The 18075-nt window shown below is 57.2% G+C and overlaps 2 protein-coding genes across 4 annotated transcripts in view; one reads left to right on the forward strand and one right to left on the reverse strand.

The window, feature by feature from the left end:
- Positions 1-6657, forward strand: part of ABL1 (ABL proto-oncogene 1, non-receptor tyrosine kinase) — a 137506-nt gene extending 130849 nt beyond the window's left edge. For all 3 annotated transcript variants that reach the window (XM_044920502.1, XM_021691288.2, XM_021691287.2), the window contains 3 exons: positions 261-350; positions 689-853; positions 2951-6657. In XM_044920502.1, the coding sequence (XP_044776437.1) occupies positions 261-350; positions 689-853; positions 2951-4668 (1973 nt within the window). In that variant the 3' untranslated portion in view covers positions 4669-6657. The remainder of the gene's footprint in view (positions 1-260; positions 351-688; positions 854-2950) is intronic.
- Positions 6658-12239: 5582 nt separating this feature from the next.
- Positions 12240-12650, reverse strand: LOC110581829 (pyroglutamylated RFamide peptide). Its single transcript, XM_021691724.1, has one exon. It carries the CDS (start codon positions 12648-12650, stop codon positions 12240-12242), a length of 411 nt encoding a protein of 136 aa, XP_021547399.1.
- Positions 12651-18075: the final 5425 nt, after the last annotated feature.

The following is an 18075-nucleotide window of genomic DNA, read 5'->3' on the forward strand; positions in this document are numbered from 1 at the left end:
CTTTTTTTTTTTTTTTTTTTGAGAGAGCTCAAGTGGGGAATGCGGTAGAGAGAGAGAGAGAGTCGGCAGGGAGCCCGACACAGGGCTTGATCCCAAGACCCTGAGATCATGACCTGAGCCGAAGGCAGATGCTTAACTGACTGAGCCACCCAGGCACCCCAGGGGTGCTTTTTTCATTACCAGACTTTCCTTGAGAATTCCTAGCCCCCAACTTGTTAGCAGGACCCCGTGCATGGTCTGACTGGGTTTCGTCCGTCCAGGTTGGCAGTGGAATCCCTCTGACCGGCCCTCCTTTGCTGAAATCCACCAAGCCTTTGAGACAATGTTCCAGGAATCCAGCATATCAGATGGTAAAGTGCCCATTCCTGGGGGTGCCTGCAGCAGTGGGGTGAGAGGTCAGGATGGAAGGGACAGCCAGGCCCTTTAGTTCACTTCCTGCTAGAAAAGCCCAGACCAGCAAAGTTCTCTGAGACCGGAGAACTGGGCAGAAGTGTTGAGCATGGAGCTGTCTTACAGCCATGCCCAACTCTGAAAAGTACCGAGTGCGGTCTTCTCAGCATCTGTATCTCTTCTCTGTAACTTTGCGTGGATGACCACTCTTGCCTGAGGAGAAAAAAAACAAAAAACACCAGCATACCAAACTGACACCATTACTGATGGCCACTGATTTTTGGTTTTGTTTTCGTAGAAGTGGAAAAGGAACTGGGGAAAAAAGGTGTGCGAGGGGTTGCAAGTACTTTGCTGCAGGCCCCAGAGCTGCCCACCAAGACAAGAACCTCCAGGAAAGCTGCGGAGCACAAAGACCCCACTGATGTGCCTGAGACGCCCCACTCCAAGGGCCCAGGAGAGACTGGTATGTCCCCCCAGCCCCACCAGACACCCAGAGGAGTCTACATCCTCAGGGCCAGTGCAGGCAGATGGGAAGCAGCGAGGGAACCTGCATAGAAGGGCAGGCAGATTCCTCGTTAGTGATCCAGCTTTGAAAAGAGGAAGGTTCTCCTCTCTGCACAGCATCCTGCCCCTCCTTCTGGGAATCATTAGGAACTATTGGCTTCAGCGGTTAGTTTGGTCAGGTAGGCACAGGTGCTTATGAAACCGACTGAGAACAGACTCGACTTTTCATGTATTATTCACAGCATTTGTGGTTGCTCTTGCAGGGCAGATAGAACAATAATAAATATTGAACCAAACGATGAGCAGCTTGTTGTGAAAGCACTGATACGAAAAGCTCACTGGAACTGATGGAGCCAAGAGACACCCGCGGCACAGAGCTGGTGTCCACGCATGGTCTCTGAGAAAAGACTCTGTCGGCCACTGTGCCTAGACGTGCGGGGGAGGTGCGATGGTGCCCGGGGGTCTCAGGTGTCAGGAGGAATCATGCCCGCAGACACTGACCTCCTGTCTCCCCTGTGCCCTGCTCTCCTTTGAGTTTGGCTGCCCTGATGTAGCAGTTGCTACTCTCCCAGCAAAACCCCGGGAATCTGGGTTTGTAGAGGCTCCTGGGGGATGCTCTGATGGACCACAGATGAGTGGGAAGGGGCAGGACAAAGCCAGAAAAATGAGATGTTTAGCCATATCAGGAGTCCCAAATTTTTTTTGTTGTGCACCCATATTAGTTTAAAAAAAAGTCACATGTGCAGCCTAAGTATATATACGTACTAACACAGACATGTGTATTATAAAATACACCAAAAACGTGCACTTAGACGTAAACGTTTACGTTAAAAAATCCACATTATTATAATGCTTTCTTTCCACACCCCCCTGGATCGTCTTGCTCACCCACTTTGGAGTCCGTGGCATATAGACTGTCCAGCAGCTTGGACCTTTGTCCTTCTGTTAGCTGTCATGATTTCAGGTCGCTGAGCTCTCCCCGGGATGGGGAGAGGCCGCTGTGGGAACTTGAGGCTTATTAAAAGCCCAGTGATAAGCAATCATGTTCATTTATGCCCGTCAGTATTCATCTGAGGGGTATTTTGATATGTAATCTCATGGTGAGCCGGGAGTGTCAATTAGCTGTTCAGCACTGAGATAGAGCTGTGCATAATTCATTAGGATTTCACGTTCTTCAACTTCTTCCGCTGGATTAAAGTTTTGGAGGTCCTCGGCTTCCTCTGAGTCAGGTGTCCTGCGTGCCTCCTGGTGTTCCGACAGGTGCCCCCTTGCAGCTCTGCTCCGGTTGTGGACGTCCTCTGTGCTGCTCTGGGTGCTGACAGAAAGCCGCTCTCCTCACAGCTGCCCTCTGAGGGAGAAGTCTGTCATTCCCTAGCCGGGAGCTTGGCAACAGCAGAAAGATTTCTTAGGAGTTACTATTCATATATAAAGAATGCCCATTTAAAAATTTGTAAAGGTCACTCCTTCTTGTTTGCCGAGTGTAACAGCACATTGTCACTGTGGTGCGCGGCCCCTTCCCTTCAAACCCCACCTCCTAAGAACATGGATTGGCAGGTCCGAGAGGCATGGGGCCTGACCCTTTGCTCAGCCCTGTCGTGGTTTTTGCAAGCTAGGTAGTGGTACTGGGGGGCTCTGCGCTGTCAAGCCCCAGGGCAGGGCAGGGATGGGGGGCCCGGCTTTCTGTGCTGGTGTCCTCACGGAAAAGAGACCTACGCTTTTCCTAATAATATTAACAGTGGTGACAACAGTTAGTGAGAAATTATGTGCCGATAACTGGGACAAATGCTTTACGCTCACTGCATTATGTTCACACAACAACACTACGGGTGTGTTTTGTTCCCCTCCGTTTCATAGATGCGAGAACGGAGGATGCACGCAGAGGCGTCCCTCGCCCAGGCCAAGGCTGGGGAGTGGCAGAGCCGGTGCTCACAAGCAGGCCTACCAGCGCCCAGACCCTTGGCTGCTCCTCTGTAGAGAACAGGGGGCCAGCCCCAGGGTCCCCCCACAAAGGAGCCTCCAGTCTGGAGTTGTGAAAACTCTTCCCACTATGTTTCAGATCCTCTGGACCACGAGCCTCCTGTGTCTCCACTGCTCCCTCGGAAAGAACGAGGTCCCCAGGACGGCACCCTAAATGAAGATGAGCGCCTTCTCCCCAAAGACAAAAAGACCAATTTGTTCAGTGCCTTGATCAAGAAGAAGAAGAAAACAGCCCCAACCCCCCCGAAACGCAGCAGCTCCTTCCGGGAGATGGACGGCCAGCCTGAGCGCAAGGCGCCCAGTGAGGAAGAGGGCCGAGAAACCAGCAACGGGGCGCCAGCCCTCACACCCTCGGACACAGCCGAGCCAGCCAAGTCCCCAAAGCCCAGCAGCGGAGCTGGCGTCCCCAATGGAGCCTTCCGGGAGTCAGGGGGTGCAGGCTTCCGGTCTCCCCACCTGTGGAAAAAGTCCAGTACACTGACCAGCAGCCGCCTGGCAGCCAGTGAGGAGGAGAGTGGCAGCAGCTCCGGCAAGCGCTTCCTAAGGTCCTGCTCTGCCTCCTGCGTGCCTCACGGGGCCAGGGACACGGAGTGGAGGTCTGTCACCCTGCCTCGGGACTTGCAGTCCACGGGGAGGCAGTTCGACTCGTCCACATTTGGAGGGCACAAAAGCGAGAAGCCAGCTCTGCCTCGGAAGCGGGCAAGTGAGAACAGGTCCGATCAGGTGACCAGAGGCACGGTGACTCCCCCACCCAGGCTGGTGAAAAAGACCGAGGATGCAGCGGACGAGGTCTTCCGAGACGCGGGGGAGTCCAGCCCCGGCTCCAGCCCTCCCAGTCTGACTCCGAAACTCCTCCGCAGGCAGGTCGCGGGGGCTCCTTCCTCTGGCCTCCCCCACAAGGACGAGTCCGGGAAGTCCGGTGCCTTGGGGACACCTGCCACAGCTGAGCCGGTGCCCCCCGCCAGCAGAGCAGGGCCAGGCATGTCTGGAGGGACCGGCAAGGCCCCCACCGAGGAGCCCAGAGCGAGGAGGCACAAGCCCTCCTCTGAGTCCCCAGGGAGAGACAAGGGGAAACTGTCCAAGCTCAAACCTGTCCCGCCGCCCCCGCCACCAGCCTCCGGTGGGAAGGCCGGGAAGCCCTCTCAGAGCCTGAGCCAGGAAGCAGCTGGGGAGGCCGGCACTGGCGGGAAAGCCAAAGCCATGGCCGTGGTTGTGGATGCTGTGAACAGTGACACCGTCAAGCCCGGTCCGCTGGGAGAGGGCGTCAAAAAGCCCGTGCTCCCGTCCATGCCAAAGCCACAGTCGTCCAGCAAGCCGGCGGGGACCCCAACCAGCCCAGCTCCCTCCCCCTCCACCTTGCCATCGGCATCCTCCGCCCTGGCTGGGGACCAGCCAGCCTCCACTGCCTTCATCCCTCTCATATCGACCCGTGTGTCTCTTCGGAAAACCCGCCAGCCTCCGGAGCGGATCGCCAGTGGCACCATCACCAAGGGCGTGGTCCTGGATGGCACGGAGGCTCTGTGCCTGGCCATCTCCAAGAACTCCGAGCAGATGGCCAGCCACAGCGCCGTGCTAGAAGCCGGCAAGAACCTCTACACGTTCTGTGTGAGCTATGTGGATTCCATCCAGCAAATGAGGAACAAGTTCGCCTTCCGCGAGGCCATCAACAAACTGGAGAATAATCTCCGGGAGCTTCAGATCTGCCCGGCGACAGCAGGGAGTGGCCCAGCGGCCACTCAGGACTTCAGCAAACTCCTCAGCTCCGTGAAAGAGATCAGTGACATCGTACAGAGGTAGCAGAGGCCAGGCGTCAGGCCAGCCGGAGCCCCCTGCCATGCGTGAGGGCTTCCCCACGCCTGCCACGGTGGCTGACACGAGACCAGTGAGTTGGGACGTTGGCCCGGGAGCACCGCGCCGGACGGAGCTGAGGGTCACGGTGGAACACAGCCCTACTACCTATGTTTTGCTCCGGCTGTGCTCCTGCACTTTCCCCTTCCCCAGCCCGGGCTCCCTGAGCCGCCTCTGTTCCGAGTTCTGTCTGTGGAGTTCCTGCTCTGTGGACTTCCGTTGGCCCACCAGCCTCTTGCCCACGTAGTGCTTCAGGACCGAGCTCTGCGGGCCAGGTGGGAAAGCGGATGAGCATTTTTTTTTTCGCTTTTCTTTCCAGAGGCCCTCCTCTGGCTCTGCCTTCTCCCTACTTCCCTCAAGAACGAGTGCCCTGAACAGGAGCCTTTTCACCAAGGCTGAGGAACTGTCCCCTCCACTCACCCCAGGGAGGGGGCCTGTGCACTCCTCTTCTTGTGCTTCCTGCACTGAAGACACGTTTCCAGAACTCCATCCTGGAAGGGGCTGCCAGCTGGTCACTTTGCCCTCTGTTGCTGCCAGGGGGCTGGTGCCCTCACATTTGCTCGTGTGACGGACAGCTCTTGATTTGGGGGATAAAACAGGGTGCTAAGACCAACCGGCCTTCGGGTCCTGGGACAGGTGGGGAAGCCGAAGAGGCCCGTGGTGTGGGAGACCGTCCTTGTCATCCGTTCTCTCGGTTCCTTTCTGTCTTGTGACAGGCACTGCTCATCCTGGATGGAAAGCTTGAGTCCTAAGGGTAGCAGGGTCTCAGCCTGGCGTACCGGGGCAGGGGAGGCAGGAGGGATGGCTAGCTGGATGAACAGCTGGTGCCCAGGTGGCCTGGGGCTAGGCCTAGGCAGGTCTGCTTCGGGCCCAGGTCACCTTCCTTTCAGATTTCCAGGTGCCCAGAAAAGGCACTTGCTCTTGATTTCTGACTGATCTCTTTCTCCTCCCTTGTACTCCTCTGAGACACAGTAGATTCATGCAGAGCTCTTTCCTGTGTGACAAGCCAGTCCTCGGTTTTCTGGAGTTCTTGAAGCATTCCGTGGCTCTGCCCTCAGCCCAGCCACCTCTGGTACAGCAGGACCTGCCATGGCCACCAGCACATGGGAGGAAAGGGACTGTGGAGCCAAAGCCCCAGCCAGTGTTGGCTGTGCCCTAAGGGGCAAACGTCCTGTTGAATCACCATGAGCAACACTTAGTCCCCTGTTTCTGTTGGGGTTATCAGAGATGAAGACGACCACAAACAAATGAAGCCCCAGAACGTGTCTCAAAGAGCAGGCCTTTGTCTCCTCTCCCCACGCGGCCCTGGACCAGGCTTGTGGGGCAGAGGCTGGACCGTCTTGAGCTTGACCTAGAGCAGCTACTGAAGAGTGGGCAGGCACGTGCCTGAGCCTCGTGCCAGGCCCAGGAGCAGCCCTTGGAGAAACCAGGAGCAGCCACCTTCCACCCCCATGCCTTCTCGTGCCATGAGCGCACGTGGGCCCCATTTTTATGCTCCTCACCTAAACCTGTATTTTATTTCTCTGGTAGAGATGGTTTACGCTGTCCTCACGGCGCATCACCTCTTTGCCCACCCTCCCCCCCAGGCTGCTGTGTTACACAGACTGAGGGAGGTCCTCGAACACCGCCAGAGGCCTTGCAGACAAAGCAAAACAGACCCCACCCAGCTTCTCGACTGCGTTTCCATGAGGTACTGGTCTCTTTGTTCACATGATGTGCCACTATATTTTGCATTTATATCTTGGTATTACACTCTTTTATAGACTTGCTCTTTTATAAATGACATGTAAATAGTTTTCCACTATTCTCCCTTCTCAAATGCCTATGGTGTCTTTTTTTTTTTTGGTCCAGTACATTTTGTTTCTGTATATGACTCTGTGTTTTTTGAATCCACATCTCTCCGTAGTATTTTTTAAATAAATGTTTACAACATTAGAACTCGGGCAGATTGCTCTGGTCTGTACTTTTCCCCTGTTGTTCAGAGCTGTGGGGTGCATGTGGTGGTGAGGGTCCCTGTTTCCCTGAAGGAGGACTGGAGGCTCCGTGGCGGGATTGCAACGCAAATCCTGCATCTTCCTCGGCCTTCCGAGAGCAGTCTCCAAGTCCTGGCCTCAGGCCCTGCTTGTGCCCTTGACACTGATTTTGCCAGCAGGAGGGGCCATGTCCCACTGGGGTGGGAAAGGAAGATGAGCCCCAGGGCTGTGCTCGCTGTCAGCCTGTCACAGCATCATTGAAATGGGGAAGAGGTGCCCTGGACTCCACTGGCCTGGAAGCGTTCGTCCCCCCACAGGGGTGCTTTTCTCTGCGAACCTGCCCCAGCTCCCCTCCCCGCCAGCCCCCGAAGCGCCCCTCGCTCACGGTGCTCCACACACCCCGTGTCTTCTCTGTGTACAGGGGGAGGGGCGGGGCAGGGGTGCTGGCCTCAGGGTGATGGAAATGCCACCCGGCGGGCTGTGGCCTCTCCCAGCCTCCCACCGAGGGGACCAAAGGGGGCACGTGCGGCTGTTTCCCTATTTGGGCCTCCATTGAACGCCAGCTGACAGCTCAGAAAGTGGAAATCAGAGAAGTAAGTAGAGCTCTCTGATAATGATACTTACTAAGCCGCAGACTTGTCAGAGGATACAGATCTGCTCACCAGAGCATGGTGAGGCGCACGGTTCGGCGGAAGCTCCGCGGCGGAGGTGAGGACGTGGGCCCTCGTGAGGCGGGGGCTGCTGGGACCATGGAGCGCGCTCACACCCAGGAGCTACAAGACCTCCTCCGCTGTTTCACGGAGGCCCGGGCCACACTCTGTCCGTGGCTGAACCATAGCTGGACACCAGATTTCCTGGGTCGGGGGCGTCTCCTCAAGGGACAACTCTGGAGTCGGAAAGAAGACACAGAGTGACTACAGAGACAGCCACCACCGATGGCCGCTCTCTCCATGCCAGACGTGCGCCAGCCCTGGAGTCTTCACGGCAGCCTCTGGCAGAGCGCGTTACCCCATTTTCTTGACGCCCAGCAGTGAGGTTACAGTCACGGCTCGAGCGTGGCATCACATGCCAGTCACCATGGCACCTGTGCCTATGGGAAATACGGGTCTTCTCTCAAATAAGAATCTTGTGTGTGCCACCACCTGAGCTTCAGAAACTGCCTTGGGTCTGGCCGTTCTGGAACAGCGGCTCTTAACTTTGTTAGGCCATAGAACCCCTTGAGAACTTAGCGCACTGGGATCTAGCCCCAGGAGAATGCACAGGGCTGCACACAGCCGGTGTTCCGATCCTTGCGAGGCCTGCCCTCGAGGTCCTGAACCAGGGAGTGGGGTCAGGCCTGCCAGCAGGGCCAGCAGCTGCTGTCGTCATCGGAGCGAAGTACAAGCCGAAATGACAAAATGGGAAAGAGCAAGCACTGACAGCCAGCCTCGGACCAAAAACAGCCGAGAGGAGCAGTGCGTGGCGGTGTGCTTGCGGTGGAGACGGGCGAACTGGGCGCCACATGGTATACACGAGTCAAACGTAACGTGGAGGAGAAGCAGCCAGCCAGCCATTAGTGACGCCAGAAGCTTCCATCCACTGAAAGCAGCACAGCTGGTCTGTGGTTTGGTGTTAGAAGTCACGACGGAGGTTCACGCCTGGTTGGGGTGCGGGGGAGCTGGGGGCGGCGATAATGCTCTGTTTCCTAGTCTGGCTCACACTGGCTGATGGGCGTGGCACTTGGGAACAGTTTATTGAACTGTACACTCAGAATTGGAGCACGTTCTCCATGTGTGTCAGATTTCAATGAGAGATTTTTTTTTTTTTAAGATTTATTCATTTGAGACAGAGCGAGAGCATGAGCAGGGGGAGGGAGGGGCCGAGGGAGAGGGAGAAGCAAACTCCCCACTGAGCAGGGAGCCCGACACGGGACTCAATTCCAGGACCCTGAGATCATGACAGCCAAAGGCAGACGCTTAACCAGCTGAGCCATCCGGGCGCCCCTCAGTGAGCATTTTCTTAAAAATCACAGCTCAGCTCACACGTGTAAGCTATATGCTACAGATGTGCTCTGTGTGACCACGTGAAACCCTCTCACTGTTTCTTTAATGAGGGAGGTTCTGTCCCTGTCCTCGTTGAACATGCGAGGAAGCTGAGGCTCAGAGATGTGAAGCAGCTTGCCCAGGGTCACACAGCACGTGCCCCTGTTCACCTACTGTGCTGGACTAACTTGATGGCAGTGCAGACGGCCCCAGCATGACCAGTAGAGCTCTGTGCTCCAGAGTCCGGCTCCTCCCCCTGTCATGGAGTAGAAGAAGTCAAGAATTACAGCTGGCCCAACTTCTCTGGTGTCAGGATATGTTACAGGAGGCATTCCCAAATTGAGTGTCCTGGGGAATCGATTTTTCAATGTTCTCGGCATAGAAGGCATCAGGTGGGACAAGACGGACCAACCACAGTGTCTGTCCATGCCTGCCCTCACCCGATGGCTTCCCAACTTCTTGGGCGGAGCCCCAGCTTCCTGCTCGGAGGGTGACAGCATCTTTTCTGAGTTGGGGTCTTCAGTGGACGCTGTCATGCAGTGTCTCCGGCCCGGGGACAAAGTGAGGGCAAGGTGGCGGCTTGTTTACTACAGCAGGTCATGATGGCTTGCTGCCCCATGAGCCTCTTTCTTTCTTACGTTTTTGTGAATGTTTCAAACATGGGAAAATATAAGCAAAAATATTCCCCAGTCAGTTCAATAGCTAAATGCTTTTAGATCTGCAGCCCAAGATGAAGGCTTTTTTTGTGTCTTGGAAAAACACAGTGAGAGGATGCAGACAGCTCTCAGGCGCCTGGGCTGGAGACCGCATTGCCACGCCAGGTGGAGCAAACCCGGACTGCTCAGGGGAGCTTAATCTGTGCTTGCAAAGTCAATGTTTTCCGAAGAGCCTCACCTTCACTAATCTGGAGAGTGATCTTCCCCACCAAGGGTGTGGGGGTGGCGTGACAGGGCCCCAAACCTCGAGTAAGCCTCACTGGGGTGGGGCGAGGGTTAAAGAGGAGATGTAGCCAGATACAGCGGGAGTGGATTTAACAGAGCAATGCCCTTAACAGTTTGATCGTTTGGTTTTTCAGGGTTATTGAGCTCAAATGTACAAGCAACTGGAAAGAATAACTTTGTTGTTGATTGCTGTTGAATGATGAAAGCCTAATAACAGGATATCCACTCCTCTGAAGGCTCTCCTCTCCCCCCTTCTTTATCTCTGATTTCTCTGAGGTTCATCTCCTCCTACGAAATTAAAAACCAGCCAGTATGTTCTTAAAGTGTGTGTAAACACATGCAGGAGTATCTCAGCCTTGGTGACCTCCAAGTTCTTGTAATTAGTGACCACGGAGGCGTCTATTCTTTTATTCTAAGAATAGAAATTGGCAAGGGGGGTCTCACCAAGGGACCTTGCTGCAGGGCGTCCCTCTGCCCTTGGCCTTTGCTGTGTCCTGTCTCACCTGGTCTTTCTACAAGCCCATTCTCTGGCTTCTCTGTGAATGAGCGAAGGGAGGAGTGATCCAGCGTGCTGCCCCCACCTCACCCCCCCAACCCCTGCCCCCCACAAAGTAGAAACGAGCACCCATTGGGGTGAGAGCCTGGGCTGGGATCACACCTCCTTCACCTGGCCACCCTATGGTGTCTATTCTCAGAGCTAGAGCCGTCCTTTATGGACACGCTGGGACTCATTTTCTTGAGGTTTGCCCTCTGTGGCTTGAGGGTTGAGTGTTTGCCTCTTTTATCAACAGATGAGGACCCCAGGATGTGTTCCATCCCCGTCAGGCTGCCCATTAGCAGGAGGCATCCTGGCTCATCCCTTCCCCAGACAGTGGGGGAGACCAAAGAGCGTATGACGTGCCTCCCAGACTCAATGTCGCTGTCTGGCCCCTCTCTCAGTGGGGCCGTGTGCCCAGGTGTAGGGGAGAAGCAGTGAGGAGCTCCAGGAGAAGGCAGCTCGCTTTAGCATAAGGTGATGTTCTGATTCCTGTCTTCCTGGCCCATCCTACCACCCAATTTCCGCACTCCCAGTCAGCTTGGCTCTTTTGTGGCTCAGATCTGTCACCCCTTAATAAAGTGGCTTTCTGGCTGCGGGGGATTGAGAGCTGCTACTGGGGAAGGTAAGTCACTAATAGAATGGAAAACACTGTGAAATGCTCCGAGGTGCCAAGCTGGGCCCAACCCAGTGTGGTTCTAAAAGGCTAATAAAAATCCACCAATTAATTGTGACAGCTCAATGGAAAATTATTCAATTGTGAACAGGGCCAAGCAGCAGCTCGAAAGGAGGAGGGGAGATGTTGCCATAGTAACATCAATCTAGGTTCTCATCTCAGCGGTCGAAGCCAGCCTGGGAGTAAGCAGCATCAGACTGCCGTATCTGACACGGGATGGGATGCAGGACACAGCAGAGCAGCATTTGAAAGAGATGCTCTGCCTCGCCCCGGGCCTGCAGCCACTCCAGGCTGAGCGCTGGCCTCCCCTGGGGTGGAGAAGTTGTTTTCAGAATGCTCTTTGCTTTGAGAAAACCAGGGAAGGAGCAGCCAAGCACAGGAGGAAAATACACCCCGTCTTGTGTTTCCCTCTGCCTTCGACCATGGGTATTTTACCAACTGCCAATTAAGGGGCTGCTGGGACAGGTGTGGATACAGGCAACATGATTTCCATCTCCCCCGAGTTAAGGCACTGGCAGCTCAGGAAAACCGAACTCCTAGGGCACAGAGGACCTGTAGGCAAGAGTCAGGTGAGCTTTCCATTACGGTTTTGCAGTTACAACTTTTATTTCAAAGGATACACACAACACATTCATATTCTGAACATTGGAAAGGCAACCTTTCTCGAGCAAAAATGCATTCCTTCCTTGTTCGTCTCCCACTAGACTCCTGGCTTGGCAAACACTGTACCACCGAGGACAGTTATCAGAAGGGAATGGGCAGCTGGTTCCAAATGACATCTTGACACCACAGCGGGGTTTTCTTGCCAGAGGGATCTTGTGTTAATGGGCTGGAGAACAAGATTTTTTTTTTTTAAACTTTAAGAACCATCCTCTCCAGCCGGTGGGACGTGCTCCCTCAGAGTTGCACTTCGGATGTCAGCTACAGGCGTCCCTGTGGAGACTGTCAAAACTTTGATTACCCCACGGCCATCATCAGCCCACCTACCTTCAGCCTGAAGCCGACACAGCCAGCCCTGCCTGTCCATATTCATGGCCCAGCAGCGGCCACGGCTGCGGGCCGCTGGACCAGGGGACTGCTCAGAGCCAGACGACAGGGAAGGCGGCTGGGACAGCTCTGTCCAACAGAGGAAAGGGCAGCGCTTTCTTCTTCACTGGGATGCATCTTGCTTTGGGCCACCTCCTTCTTGATACCATCCAGGTCTTTGTCTCGGCAAAGTTGGAAATCAAAAGCAGGCACCCGCCTGAGTGATCCTACTGCTAAGAATTCATTGTAATAATCCCCATACCTTCTTCGTATCCTGGTCTTTCAGGCTCAAGGAGAAGACAGGAGCAGGAGTGGTAGCAGGGAGGGTCCACGGACACCCCGGCCCCCTCACCGCCGGCCGAAGCGGAAGCTGAAGCCACCTTTTTTTCTGCTATAACTGCTGAGCTCCTCGGCCAGGGTCCCTAACGGGCTGCTGGCCTTCTCACCATCCGCGGGGAGGAAGCCAGTAGCCTCGCTGCCATCATCCTGCCTCCCGAACCGGAACCTGAAGCCAGCGCGCTGTTGGCCCGACGTCTGCAGCTCCTTGGCCATGACAAGCAGGCCATGAGGTTGTGGGGCTCTCGGCCACCGCGAGGAGCCCCGGGGGAGGGGGACGCGGTGTCCCCCGGGCAGGTCGGCCCAGCTCATTCCACCTCTGACACCTTGCACGGTGGCCATGGGCTCTTCTCTGTCCAGCAGAGGAAAGCAGGCACCCAGTGGCAGGAGGAGGAGACACGACAAGGCGTGAGGGCCTATCATCTGGCCCAGAGGAAAGAGAGGAAGAAGTTACCAGCTGCACGCGTGGGTTTGCACAACAACTTGTCAACAGTGCTTCCCAGGGCCTGGGCAGCCATCAAAGGCTGGTGGCTCCACTGAGCCCAACTTGCAAGCAGCTTGAGGAAGTGTCACTATGCTGGGGGATCAGGCCTTTATTTTCTTAGGCCCAGGAGCTGATCGCGCCAATTAGGCTGATTCTCCTCTCCTGCAGTCCCCTGCATCTGACGGCCTTGTCAGCTTAGCATTCACATCGCCCCACTGCCGGGACAGCTTACAGCCGTGCCCCGGCAGCCCCTGAGTGCTGTGCAAATTTGGGCTCGTTCTTTTTTTATTATAATTACTGACTTTTGGGCCATATCATCTCAGAGCCATGGGGTAGAAAATTCATAGCATCAATCTCTCTTAGTTTTCAACTTGATAATAAATGGGTCTGGCGAAGCTGTCACTGGGACACTCTGCTCGTGTCTCTCTAACACGGAAACGAGTTGCTCCTGGAAGCAAGAAACGGACTCGATGTTCCTGGCCTAACTCAGACCCCCACCTGGGGAGGAGCATGTGGACACGGCCGGGCTGTCGAGGGTCCCCACAGAGCCACCGTCCGTCTGCACGGCTGCATGTCCTCGTCACCAATACCCTTCATTTTAGGCCCTATTCGTCCCAGGTCTTCCGGCAAGAAGACTGTCAGGAAGGCTAAGAGGTGGCACCTGGGCCACAGAGCTGGCAATGGAGGCCCTGAGATTCAGGATTCTAGCGCCCAGACAGCTTCTTGGCGTGCCAGACCTGTGGGCAGTGCTCCCTGGCCCTGTCCGGGATGGTCCTCACAGCCCTCCCGCTGGGCAGTCCTAACCCCCTTCTACGGGGGGGGGGGGAGCGGGGGCGTGCACAAACGGGACTGGCCCAGGATCTCACAGCGTTACAAGTGACAGAGCTGGGATACAGGCCCAGGTCTAAGTGACTCGGAATCACTACTCTACCCCACGGATGGCGGTCCGGGTGGATTGGAAACCGAAATAGAGCTTCCCAAAATGCCCCTGCTTCGGCAACAATGCTCCCTCTCAAAGGAAGCCTTTTGGTAATGACCATCGTGAGTCGGAGCCGGCTGTACCTCTGAGTAGAACGGAGCCTAGAAGAAAGAGCTGGTTCTGGAGAAGAAGCATGGGCTCCCCAGAGCTCTTCCCAAAAATGGCTCCCTTGAAGACATTTCAAAGTGAACTCAGCCAGAAGGCTTTAAAAAAAATCATAAAAGCGGCCCTCCTCCCTACCCAAATCCAGCCCTCCTAACTTCCATCATCTGATCGACCGGGGCTGGAGCCAAGTCTGGCCTGCGTTGCAGAAGGCTCTCCATCAGCTCCCGGGCAGAGTGGGGGGGGGGCTTTCCACCTGGGGGCTAGGCCTCTGGGTCTAGAGAAAGGGTGCACTGATGCACAGAAGGAAGTGGCTCCTGTCCCCTTTTGGGGGGTCCTGGACCCTTTCAGGAACATGGTGGAAGCTTGAGACACTCGCCACCAAAAATTAGGCCCCACCAGTCAGGACGTGGCAGAGGAAGCACACGGTGGAGACCAGGGCTGAGCCTTCAAGGCCAGCTGCGGCCAATCTGGGCTGCAAGAGGAGCTGCTGGTCTCCACCTCCGGGGCCCGTGCAGCTCCTGACCTGGGAGAGGACCCTAGGCAGCGGGGCTCCCGCTAAGGACGGAGCCGCTGTACTCACCGAGCCGCGGGCTTGCTCCCCGGGAAGGCTGCTGGGCAGGGCGCCTCTGGGGTCTTGTCTGGGAGGTGTGGATCCCGGGTTCTCCTGCTTTATATCGGCCCCCTGGGTGGACTGCCATTCTGCCCTCTGATTGCTGCACATTCCTGACCCTGGGATTCCATTGGGGACTCCGGTGGTGAAGGACAGGGCAGTGCTGAGTGCGTTGATAAAAGACCCAGCACAAACAGGATGTGGTCTGATGAGCCGAGCAGAGGGGGCTGCCCTTTGCCCAGAGGCCCGCCTCATTTGGAGGAGAGCGGGCAGCATCATTAGCTATAAATCGCGGGCTCAGACCCTCAAGTCCCTTGGAAGAGGCGTGGATGGCACACGCACCCTTAGTCCTAGCGGTCTGCCTCACTGTTTGGAGCAGGGGCCGGTGTCCGCGCCTCGCCCACCCGAGCCGTACCAGCTCAGGCAGCGCGACGCCCGTTGTGAAGCCATTGCCTCTCCCTCCCTCCCTCCCGTCAGGTGCGAAGTCGTGTGAGGGGCCGCAGTGGGTCGCCAGCTCGGGAGCCTCGCGAGGGGCTGAGCGGGGCAACAGGAGGGAACGTGGAAGGGGTTCGGAGCCCCTGGCCTGGCCGAGCCCCCCTCAAGCCCACGTCCCCTGCAGCACAGCCGATGCGCTCCTTAGAAGGGAAGCCTGGTGTTTCCCACCACCGCAACCCCAGCGCCGGCCTGGGCGCCTGACACCCATTTGGGAAAGAAGGACACACATCTCAGGGTGCTCACCCCACGGTTACTCACTCGGCCTGCCCTGTGATCATAGAGCGACCCTGGGGTCTGCTCCAGGTGCGAGGATCTGCACGGGTGAGCCAAGATGAGGTGCCCGGTTGGGCCGAGTGCACGCAGAGTATTCTCCCTGCTCGGGCCAAGGTGGGAGGCAGGCGCCCATCACGGGGCGGGGGGGGGAGGCCTCTATCTGGGTACCGGCGCTCTGGCCGATCTAGCAGCCTGCAGCCCCAGGGGCCCCCTGCCCCTGTCTCTCCTGTCCTCCCATCCCGCTGCCCGTGCCTGGGGACGCCACACCGTATCTGAGGAGCACTTGTGGGGAGACCAGCCCAGCCAGGCCCCCAGCCTCTACTCCTCGCTTGGCCTAGATTTTCCCTCCACCGAGAGTGAGCAGGGCAGTGAGGGGAGCAGGTGCTGGGTGAGGCTGCAGCCGCCCTGTTGTCTGGGGGGAGCCGCTCAGGTGAGGCTGGGGATGAAGCACAGAGGCATTCCCCCGGTCTCGGGGGCTCTCACCCAGCTATCTCACCTTTGCCCGTGCAGCGCTAGGGGTATGGAGAGTCACCCCCCTCTTCACACAGGAATAGAGATGGTCTCATGGGCACTTCCTCTCCCCCGTAGACCCGAGAAAGGGGCTAGAAGATATCCCCCCTGAGGGGAGGGGGAAGACTGAGGCTCAGAGGGTCAGAGCCCATGGCTGCACCCTCTCCAGCCCCATCTGCAGCAAGAAGCCTTGGTTCCCCTTGGTCTTGTCTAGAGAGAACAGGGTCAAGAAAAGGCAGTGTGGATTGGCTTTGGGCCTCTCTATGGGCAGGTGCGGGGAGAGGGTGCGCCCATGTGCGGACCAGAGCCTGCTTCCGTCCCCCAAGGGGGCTGGTGTGTGTGCGTGAGAGACGGGAGGGGCAGGGTCGTTTTATCTCCCTCGCTAGTGCTGGTCGGTGCTGACACTGGGTGCTGGGGGTTAATGATGGGGTGCAGCCTCAGTGGTCACTCTCATGCCTTGCCTGTGCCTCAGTTACCTTGGGTGTCAAATGGGAGGTTCTGGTTCCCCAGCTGTGATCTGTAAAATTTCTCAGGGACAGCTGTGGAGAGTGGGGAGGGCAGGTGTGGGGTCAAACCCTGAGGGCCACCCCAGACCCCCCTGGAGAAAAGCTCCACTTGGCTGTTAGACACACCGAGCTCCAAGAAAAGGTTCTGCTGGTGAACTGACCCAGGTCCCGTTCAGGACTGGCGCCTGGAGCTCTGAGAAGAGGCCATAGAAAGTCCTGAGTGTTGGGGCCTGGGCTGGGGCTGGGGGCAAGGTTGGGGGCGAGTAGCCCACGGGTTCCTCAGCCCCAAGCCGTCCTGGGCCCTGCCAGGTGTCTTGTTGGGTTGTTTGGTTTTTTTTTAAGAGTTATTTAGTTAGAGAGCACGTACACACACACACACACACACACACACACACAAGTGCGCAGGGGGGAGGGGCAGAGGGAGGGAGGAGAGAGAATCTTAAGCAGACAGCACACCCAGCACGGGGCTCGATCCCTCGACCCTGAGATGATGACGTGAGCCGAAGCCAAGAGTCTGACGCTCAACCGACTGAGCCACCCAGGTGCCCCCAAAGGGTTGTTTTTAAGTGCACTTCCTGGGCTCCCTCTAGGGAATGAGAAGTGGGAGAGGGGACAAGTCGGGGCCCCCAGAGCAGCGGACGGGCAGGCTCTGGGCTGTGGGAAGGTCAGGGATGGCTCAGGCTGTGCCAGGGAGGAGTAGGACCCATTCAGGCTCAGCTTCCCACAACAGAGGCTTTCGCGGGGTGAGGGTAAATGGGGAAGGCGTTGCCTGGGGGGGTCCTGCTTTCTTACACCAACAGTGAGGTTCCCTGGGAAACTGCCCTAAATATCAGGGCCAAGTCCCAGGATGTCCAAGCAGACCAGCAGCCTGAGCTCTCGAGATGCCAATGCCCTTGCTTCTCTGCGTGGGGCTGTGACTTTGCAAGGGTGGGACCTGTTGGGGTGACCCAGCCCGGCTGTGTGAAGCCCCCGCCCCTGACTGGGCTCTCGGATCCCCCTCCCCTACCACCTTTTAGCCACACATGAGGACCCAGAACTGGGCTCCAGCTCTGCCCAGCCACACACCAGTGGTCTTGGGCGAGTCACTCTCTGAGCCTCCGTTTCTCCACATGCCTGGGGGCGGCAGGGGTGCCCACATCGCGGCGGGCGTTGTGAGCTGCTGGGTAAAACGTGGGTCTGGGGCAGGACCCACTCCATCAGTGTTGGCAGCTCCCGGTGTTCAAGAGAGCCCAGATGGTGCCCTCTTCGTACACATGGGCCTCCCAGGATCTGTTCCCTGTCAGAGCTCCCGGTGGGGCCGGCTGGACGCCCCTCCCCGCCCCCGCCATGGCAGCCTCTTCCTGTGCTGTGGGATGCACTATGGCTAAAACACAAGCACCCTCGTCAGCTGTAAAAACCTGTGTGAGTTCACAGAATCTTTCCAGTTGGTCCCATGAGCTGAGGCAGAGCATCGTCCTGCCGAGGGCCCCCCATGGGGAAGGTTTGGTGGCTGTAGGAAAGGGGCCAAGTTGGGCAAGGCCCCCGCCTGGAGCAGGGGTGGCCCATGGTGGCCACGATCACCTCAGTGACTTCCCGTGGGCCCGATTCAGAGTTTTCAGAGCCGGCAGGACTGCATGCCTATTGGCCAGGGACACTGGAGGGGCGTAGCGCTCTGTGAACCTTCTGGAAGCATCCAGCCGCCGGGGCAGAGACCTCTGTCTTCCGCATGGTTGGGTGCGCAGACGCCCTCCAGCTGCCCCCCAGGTGGGCCCAAGGCGGGGCTCTGGCACACCCACTCCCCGCCGGCCCCACACCGGGTCTCTGACGTGGGCCCTCGAGAAATGCTGGGCTCCATGAAATAAGCTCAGGGGGTTGTTTTGTCGTCAAGCTTCACGCTGGCTTTATGA

This window comes from Neomonachus schauinslandi, chromosome 13 (assembly GCF_002201575.2).
Source record: "Neomonachus schauinslandi chromosome 13, ASM220157v2, whole genome shotgun sequence".
In the NCBI taxonomy this organism is placed as follows: Eukaryota; Metazoa; Chordata; class Mammalia; order Carnivora; family Phocidae; genus Neomonachus; species Neomonachus schauinslandi.